This window comes from Saccostrea cucullata, unplaced genomic scaffold (genome assembly GCF_032062105.1).
Source record: "Saccostrea cucullata isolate Sc308-1 unplaced genomic scaffold, CSIRO_AGI_Scuc_v1 ctg380, whole genome shotgun sequence".
In the NCBI taxonomy this organism is placed as follows: domain Eukaryota; kingdom Metazoa; phylum Mollusca; class Bivalvia; order Ostreida; family Ostreidae; genus Saccostrea; species Saccostrea cuccullata.
The window spans coordinates 370,863-380,552 of NW_026934466.1; the positions used below are offsets into that span (position 1 = coordinate 370,863).

A 9,690-nucleotide genomic window follows, 5' to 3' on the forward strand; every position below is an offset into this window, starting at 1 on the left:
AGAGAAAAAGACATTTGCATGGATTCTTTGTTAGTACACGATATTTGAATTTGTCCTCGGAAAAGCCTTTATATATATATATATATATATAAATATTTGAGAAATTTTCTCAAAATATTGCATTGATTCTTCTTTCACTGTAAAAGCTGTGACCATAAAATGTATAGCTAAGACCAATATCTAATTGCACAGGACTTTTCAGTGAAAACCAGGAAGTAAATAACTAATGCTCAAACAACTGTTTAATGTGAGTTGTGTTCAGTTTAGTACCATTTTATGTCTATCGAATGGTCATACATGCATGGACTTGATGAATATTTACCATATTTGAAGTATACAACTTCATTATGGTAAACATTATGGTAATGATGTCACAACATCATTGCATCATTGCAAAGAATTGGCAGCACATTCTTGTTCAAATTGCCCTGATTTACTGAGTCTTCATTGTTTTGTTTTAAGATGAATAATAATGAAAGTAAATGGCTTGGTAACCTACATGATTTAATGATCAAGCTAGTATGTTGTTTTGTTATTCTTTGATCATTATAAACTAGTTTATTATTTTTGTATTAGATGCTCTATTTTAATGGAACTTAGGTTTAAATATGGTTTACATCTAAGAAATCAATGCATAGCACAGAGCATGTTACTGTTTTGCAATCTTATATTTTAAGCTCACCTACGCCGAAGGCTCAAGTGAGCTTTTCTGATCACATTTTGTCCAGCATCCGTCTAGCTGCATGTCTGTCTGTCTGTAAACTTTTCACATTTTCGACTTCTTCTCTAAAACCACTGGGTCAATTTCAACCAAACTTAGCACAAAGTATCCTTGGGTGAAGGGGATTCAAGATTGTTCAATTGAAGGGCCACGCCCTTATTCAAAGGGAGATAATTCAGAAATAGTGAAAATTTTATGGTATGTTTTAACAAGAGGCCCCTGGGCCTTATAGGTCACCTGAGCATTATTCAACAACTTCCCAGTGACTGAATTTGATCCATGTTTTAAGCCAGATGCTATAGCATTTACAATTTGGTCATCATAAATATACACTTAGCAGTTCCTTAGTTTGGTTACTTTATACCCATAGGCAAGCTAGGGGAACAAAAAATGCATTTCAACTAATCAGTAATATTCAGCAATAATCAGTAGTGCCGCTACCACACATGAACCCTTGACTCTTAGGCCTAGATCCACACATTGCACTATTTTTGGAAAGGCATACTTGCTTTTCAAAAATATTTGATTAATACCAAGGAGCACATTTCAAACAATTCATTCATTTTCAGTACATAAGTACAGCCCCCCCCCCCACTATGGTACAACTGACCCTGGGGCCTTGAAATTTACAATTCTTGAAGATTAGGGATTGCTCATAACTATATAGGTAATTCATCTGCTTAAAACCTAGGAGAAAAGAAGAAAATATTCAAAGATTTAATGTTTTTACACTATACATGTATAATCAATACAGCCCCGCCCTAACACCAGAATCCCTGACCCTGGGGCCATAAAATTCACAATTTTGGCAGAGGCACTTTTGCTGATCATAACTATGTACTTAGTTAGTTTATTTAATACCCAGGAGTAAAGAAGAAGATTTTCAAAGAATTCATGTATTTCCTCTATATAATCAATAGAGCCCCACCCTGACACCAGAACCCCTGACCCTGGGGCCATAAAATTCACAATTTTGGTAGTGGCACTCTTGCTCATCATAACTATGTACTTAGTTAGTTTATATAAAACCTAGGAGCAGAGAAGATTTTCAAAGAATTCATGTATTTTCACTATATAATCAATAGAGCCACGCCCTAAAACCAGAACCCCTGACCCTGGGGTCATAAAATTCACAATTTTGGTAGTGGCACTCTTGCTCATCATAACTATGTACTTAGTTAAATTATATAAAATCTAGGAGCAGAGAAGAAGATTTTCAAAGAATTCATGTATTTTCACTACATAATCATTCGTGCCCCTTCCTATCACCAGTACCCCTGTCCCGGGGGCCATAAAATTCACAATTTTGGTAGAGGCACTCTTGCTCATCATAACTATGTACTTAGTTAGTTTATTTAATACCCAGGAGTAAAGAAGAAGATTTTCAAAGAATTCATGTATTTCCTCTATATAATCAATAGAGCCCCGCCCTGACACCAGAACCCCTGACCCTGGGGCCATAAAATTCACAATTTTGGTAGAGGCACTCTTGCTCATCATAACTATGTACTTAGTTAGTTTATTTAATACCCAGGAGCAGAGAAGAAGATTTTCAAAGAAATAATGCATTTTCACTATATACTTATTTAGCCCCGCCCTAGTACAAGAACCCCTGACCCCAGGGCCATGAATTTCACAATTTTGGTAAAGGACTCAATGCTGATTACAATCATGCAAACAGTTTGACTGCTTGATGTCCAGGAGTAAAGAAGAAGATTTTTGAAGATTGCATTAATTTTAGTGGTTTTTTGCCCCACCCCCCAGGCCCCAGGGGGGCAGGGATCATGAAATTCACAATTTTTGTTCCCCTTCACCCATAGATGCTTTGTGCAAAATTTGGTTGAAATTGGTTCAGTGGTTGCAGAGAAGAAGCTGAAAATGTTCAAAAGTTTACGACCGATTGACGACGAACGACGTACGACGTACGACGGACGACGACGGACAAAAACAGATAGCAATAGGTCACCTGAGTGACTCAGGTGACCTAAAAATGTTCTTCTCAAGAACCACTGTGCCAGGAAAGATGAAACTTATAGGGAAACATCCTCAGATAGTGTAGATTCAGGTCTTTTTTCAAATCATGACCCCTAGGGGTAAGGCGGGGCCACAATGGCCGGTCAAAGTTTTACATAGAAGTATGTAGGGACATTTTAAAAAAATCATCTTCTCAAGAACCACGGTGCCAGGAAAGATGAAACTTATAGGGATGCATCTTCAGGTAGTGTAGATTCAAGTTTGTTCAAATCATGACCCCCGGGGGTAGGGCGGGGCCACAATGACCAATCAGAGTTTTACATAGAAATATATAGGAAAATTCTTTAAAAATCTTCTTTTCAAAAATAGCAAAGGCATGAATGATCATATTCATATGGAAGCATCCCCAGGTAGTGTAGATTCAAGTTTGTTCAAATCATGACCCCCGGTTGAAGGGCGGGGCCATAATAGGGAATCCAAGTTTAACATAGAAATATGTATAAAAATTCTTTTAAAATCTTCTTTCTAAGAAAGGCAAAACCATGGTTAGTCATATTCATATTGAAGCATTCTCAGGTAGTGTAGATTCAAGTTTGTTCAAATCATGACCCCTGGGGATAAGGCGGGGTCACAACAGGGAATCCAAATTTCACGTAGAAATATATAGAAAAATTCTTTAAAAATCTTCTCAAGAATGGCAAAGCCATGATTAGTCATATGTATATGGAAGCATTCTCAGGTAGTTTAGATTCAAGTTTGTTCAAGTCATGACCCCTGGGGTTGGGCAGGGCCACAATGTTAGTTCAAATGTAAAGGGCAATAAAGCTAAAGGTAGTCAAAGAAATATGCAAGCATTTATTTATCCTTAGTTAGTGTAGATTCAAAATTGTTCAAATCATACCATCTTCCCTTTAATGATTGGTTGGGTCCACTTTTTGGTTTAAACTTTTCAATAATAAACTGATTTCTGTTTTTTTTCCTAGCCAGACTGCTCAGGTGAGGGATGTGGCCCATGGGCCTCTTGTTTTTAGCTCACCTGAACTTTTCTGATCACATTTTATCAATAGTTGGTATATCCTTCTGTCTATCTGTTAACTTTTCACATTTTTGACATCTTCTCCAGAACCAGTTGGCCAATTTTAACCAAACTTGGTACAAGCATTCATATGAAAGGGAAGTTCTCGGGTGAAAGGAGATTAAAGTTTCTTTAAATTAAGGGCCACATCTTCATTCAAGGGGAAAAATTCACTGTAAAAAGTGAAAATTTGGTGGCCTGTTTTAAAAATCTTCTTCTCATGAACCACTGTGCCAGGAAATCAGGACAGAAACCAAATAATTTATTCTTTGCCTTAAAGTTATCAATTAGCTGTTTCCTAGTCATGCTGTACTTAAATGGCTTCAGCGTAACCACAGTATTCAAGAAATGAAACATAACAATACAAAATAGGAGCAGAGTAAACACAGACCTCCAAAATATCAGAGGTGGCATCAGGTGCCATGGGGGAGTGAGTATACCCTGCCAACCTGTCACACCTACCATGTGCTTCTTGTCATGATCAGAAAATAATGGGAAAATCTATTTTCAATTTAGTGTAATGGACTAACAATTAGTATGAAAAACATCAGTCAGCATTTGACTCAAGATAAATTGTATTTACTGACAAGATCGTGTCGACCATATAGAACTTGCAAAATGATGACTTTAAATGAGACTGCTGATATTCTTGTTTCATCAACTTGTTTGTCAATAATCTACCTCATTTCAGAAATTGCTCATACATAGAGCATGCTCTTGTGTATCGAATCAACAGATATATAAACTCTGTATGAAGTTGATGAATAAGTAATGGAAGTTGACGATTGTAAAGTTAAAATCATCATGTTTATCATAATGCTTGATTATTAGATCACCATAAACGTCTTTTTCAAGTAAAATATCCAGATATGAAGCAGATTTGTCAGACTTTGGTATCTTTTATCTCAAGCTTGTCAGGATATATCATATCAACATAAGAAATTTACCATAATTGTTAATTGACAATACGTCGTCGATATATCTAAATGTCGAGTTGAAGGCCACAACAAGTGTTTTCTTCTTTCATGTACAAGATTTTGGACAAATTCTGCTTCATATGAATACAAAATTAGGTCTGCTAATAACGGGGTGCAATTGGTATCCTGGGAATTCCAATAGATTGTTGGAACTGATTTATGAGATTTCTAGAAATTCAACTGTATAATGTTCCCAATGTAAAACTACAGTTAAACTGTAATTATATTTCTAGGGAAGACGATGTTAGTGTGTAAGACAGCTTTGGAGGATTTTCAGTCGATTCTGGACACTTTAGGTGGTCAAAAGGAAAAGGAACGGGCCAAAGAACTGCTGTCTCAAGTCACTGTTGTCAATGACGATCCTTCAGAAAGAACTGTGGAGATGCCATATTCACTTAAAATAAAAGAAAGGTCAAAGGTTAGTACATAGGGTTGGGAAGGTCTTCATTGGTTATTGGTATTTAATACAATATAAAAATACTTCTCCAGAAATCCGATTGCTCATCATAATATGGCAAATAAGAATAAAATTACTTCATAAAATTCTTAGCATGTAAATATTTATTTGGGCTAGTGTAATTAAAGTGGATGTACTGCATTAAGGGCATGTCATGAAAAAAAAAAAAGCAAAATGCGAAAAATTAAAGGGAAATCAGGTCTTTGCAATTTTTCTTGCTGTACATTGTCCTAAGAAAGAAAATTTCTCTCCAAAAATCTAATTTAATTACAATTTACGCCACAAATTACATTTGTACAAATCCTCAAACCACTAGATCTTGAATGTCGTAGTAATGGAATCAACAGCACCGTATAATTAAATTGTAATGTTTAATCCAAGATAATTAAATTTCCTATTGCGGAGGTAGATTTCACTGAACACCTAATTTAATTAGTGTTCTTTTCTATATGTATCATTGTGGTCCAGGCATTGGGAAAGCTTGTAGAACTTCAGTAACAATGAATCTCGGCAAAACAATATCTTTCTTCTTGACGGCACAAACTAAATGTTTCTGATTTAGAGGGTAAAAAAAAATAGCTCTAAAAAATCAATACTGTGGTTCATTAACACATAGATGACATTGATTTAAAAAAATGTTTAATGGGTAATTTATTTGATTTCCTCCGAGTAACATAATGCCTCTTGTTTTGTAGGTGATTTTTGGGACAGGTGATAAACTACAAGCAGTGACTGTAACAGCCAACTCGAGTTTTGTGAGAGCCGCACAACATCAGGTAATGGTCAAAGAGAGATAACTCTTAAAGGACAGGATAATGCATCTGATTCAGATAAGTATATAATGGTCAAAGAAAGATTACTCTAAAAGCACAGACTTGATTATCAGGTAAAAGAGACAACTCTTAAAACACAAGATTTGATCTAACAAATATCTTTCAACCTGCAAGATTTATATTTTGTTTTTTACAACAAAAAGTCCTTGATGCCAGAATCACTTTTGCTCAAATTCCTTTATTATTTTTTGAAGGGTGTGGCATATGCAGTGTATTTACATCCATCAAGGGCCTTAACTGAAGAGAAAGAGAAGAGTGCAGTCCCTTTGGTCTCTAGTGAATAACTGGTTGACTCCGATATTATCTCCATTGATTTGGAATGTAGATCATGTCTTTCTTGTTCTGAACTGATGTGTAATATCAGCTAAGTTTATAAAGTTCACATGTATAAATGAAATATTCTGGTTTTGATGTTTTTCTTTAGAGTTGACTCTGGAATTATTTTATTTCATGGGGTCAATATGTTTACAAGGTAAACATCCTAATTTCGTGGGCAAGGGTGGCCCACAAAATTGAGGAAATTTGATCCCCTATGAACAATGATGATTTCACAGTGACTAACCGTTATTTCATGGTAAAAATGCAGAAGAGCATAACTGAAAACATATCACTTACATTGAATGTTGGAAATTTTGTGAGTTATATTAATAGACTTCTTAAATAATTGTGCAATATGAGACATTATAATTTAGTTGGAAAAATGAATGGGTTCCAGGTTCTAAGGCTAATTATAGAGCAAAGTTCGCCCCTTCCCTGGTAAATTATTGCAGCAGGAAATTAAGAATTTGTATCAATGGATTTCAAATATTTGTAAGAAAACATGTATTAACTTTTAAAAAAAAAAGCAAATATAAGCATGTTAGAACTGTAACAGGAAAGGAGAAAATGTATGGCTGGACCGGGAATCGAACCCGGGACCCCTGCATCTCTAGTCAGGTGCTCTACCAACTGAGCTATCCAGGCCGATATCCACGGCCCTAACCATTACATTCCTCCCTCCTTAAATGGTCTTCGCCCTCGAAGACACAACCCAAGTTCTTATTGCCCCTGGCAGGACTTTCACCTGCAATTCCAGGGGTGGTCAACGGCACCAAATCTGTAACAGGAAAGGAGAAAATGTATGGCTGGACCGGGAATCGAACCCGGGACCCCTGTATCACTAGTCAGGTGCTCTACCGATTGAGCTATCCAGCCACCGGCGATCGAACCCGGCTGACTGCCACATTCCTCCCTCCTTAAAGGTCTTTGGCCCTCCAAAGACCCCAACCCAGGCTCATCCCTGGCAGGTCTTTCACCTGTCAAATCCTGGTCATGGCACCAAAATCTGTAACAGGAAAGGAGAAAATGTATGGCTGGACCGGGAATCGAACCCGGGACCCCTGCATCTCTAGTCAGGTGCTCTACCAACTGAGCTATCCAGGCCGATATCCACGGCCCTAACCATTACAGAACAATGGATCTTTATTCTTTATAGAAGTAAATGTATCATATACAAAGAGGACAAAACACTTAACTAATAAACAAATCTCACATTCCTAAGAGTTATCTCCTGTTGACAACTTCGATCTGTACCTGTATTGCCAGAGTATGGGGCAACATGGAAAACATAATGAACATATTCATACAGATTTTATTTCTAAGATACTGACCCATAAAGTTGGTAAAGTTATAGAACGAATACAGTGCCTTACGCCGGTTGACCCCACAAAGGGGAATAACTTTTGTAGACGTGAAAGTCGTCTATAAATACAATCAAACCTTGTTATCTGGAACTTGAAGGGACTGAGGAAAAAAAAATGAGGAAAAATCAAAAGATTTGAGACAGAACTTCAAAATACATGCAAAAAGAAAACTTATTACTTCATATCCATCGTGTTCAAGATAACAAAGTTCAACTGCACCAACATCAAAATAACAATCAAGTTTTAACAATTCTGAAAGACTTGGAGAAGAACAAGAGATGTTTGTAAAACACTTATGCCCCCCTCCCCCCAAATTGGAATTTTGTAAGTTCAAGGGGCATAACTCTGTCAACCAGAAGTCTCTGTCGAGACTTAGCTCTACTGGTTTGTACTGATCAAAAACCGATGCACAGAATTATGTATCTTAGTGTAGTGTACTTGTGTGATTGAATTCAGACCAAAACTGTAGAAGGAGTAGCATTTTAAAGGAATTCCACAGAAAATTCTACTTTTAGTAACCATGGCAACACCGTTCATTGAAATCAAAAACCGATGCACTATTATATGTAAATTAGTGTAGTTTACTTGTGTGCCAAGTGATAATGAAATCCGACCAAAACTGTAGAAGGAGAGCGATTTAAAGGAATTTCTCAGAAAATTCTATTTTTAGTAACCATTGCAACACCGCTCATCGAAATCAAAAACCGATGCACTATTTTATGCATCTTAGTGTAGTCTACTTGTGTGCCAAGTGATATTGAAATGAGACTAAAACTGTAGAAGGAGTAGCGTTTTAAAGGAATTTCACAGAAAATTCTATTTTAAGTAACCATGGCAACATCGTTCATCGAAATCAAAAACCGATGCACTATTTTATGTATCTTAGTGTAGTCTACTTGTGTGCCAAGTGATATTGAAATGAGACTAAAACTGTAGAAGGAGTAGCGTTTTAAAGGAATTTCACAGAAAATTCTATTTTTAGTAACCATGGCAACATCGTTCATCGAAATCAAAAACCGATGCACTATTTTATGTATTTTAGTGTAGTCTACTTGTGTGCCAAGTGATATTGAAATGAGACTAAAACTGTAGAAGGAGTAGCGTTTTAAAGGAATTTCACAGAAAATTCTATTTTTAGTAACCATGGCAACACCGTTCATCGAAATCAAAAACCGATGCACTATTTTATGTATCTTAGTGTAGTCTACTTGTGTGCCAAGTTATATTGAAATCAGACCAAAACTGTAGAAGGAGTAGCGTTTTAAAGGAATTTCTCAAAAAATTCTATTTTTAGTAACCATGGCAACACCGTTCATGGAAATCAAAAACCGATGCACTATTTTATGTATCTTAGTGTAGTCTACTTATGTGCCAAGTTATATTGAAATCAGACTAAAATTGTAGGAGGAGTAGCATTTTGAAAAATTGTTTACAGACAGACGGACAGCTAGACAGACGGACGGACGCCGGACGCATTACTATCGCATAAGCTCTTCTGGTCTCTGCCCAGTAGAGCTAAAAATGGTGCGATCGTACTCAAAACAGAACTTGACCTAGATATTCATCTGATAAATCTGTATACTAAATTTCATTTCAGTATGTGCAACTTCTGCAAAGAAAATGAACAGAAACTGGAAATAATTGGAATTTTTCTAAGTCCAAGGGGCATAACTCTGTCAAATATGGTGCGATCATATTCAAAACAAAACTTGACCTAGTACATATTCATCTGAGATATCTGAATACTAAATTTCATTTCAGTATGCGCAACCTCTGCGAAGAAAATGAACTGAAACTGCAAATAATTGGAATTTTTCTTAGTCCAAGGGGCATAACTCTGTCAAATATTGTGCGATCGTACCCAAAGCAAAACTCGACTGAGACATTTATCTGATACACCTGTTTACCAAATTTCATTTCAGTATGTGCAACGGTTGTGAAGAAAATGAACAGAAACTAAATGGACTGACA

The 9,690-nt window shown here is 36.3% G+C and overlaps 1 protein-coding gene and 1 non-coding gene across 3 annotated transcripts in view; one reads left to right on the plus strand and one right to left on the minus strand.

Moving 5' to 3' along the window:
* LOC134240796 (UPF0415 protein C7orf25 homolog) overlaps positions 1 to 6,440 on the plus strand; it is a 58,468-nt gene extending 52,028 nt beyond the window's left edge. For both annotated transcript variants that reach the window (XM_062722875.1, XM_062722876.1), the window contains exons 6-8: positions 4,981 to 5,165; positions 5,900 to 5,980; positions 6,232 to 6,440. In XM_062722875.1, coding sequence (XP_062578859.1) covers positions 4,981 to 5,165; positions 5,900 to 5,980; positions 6,232 to 6,321 — 356 coding nt within the window. In that variant the 3' untranslated portion in view covers positions 6,322 to 6,440. The remainder of the gene's footprint in view (positions 1 to 4,980; positions 5,166 to 5,899; positions 5,981 to 6,231) is intronic.
* Positions 6,441 to 7,158: 718 nt separating this feature from the next.
* Positions 7,159 to 7,231, minus strand: Trnat-agu (transfer RNA threonine (anticodon AGU)). The gene has a single exon. It is a non-coding gene; the product is annotated as a tRNA-Thr (tRNA).
* Between the last annotated feature and the right edge of the window lie 2,459 nt (positions 7,232 to 9,690).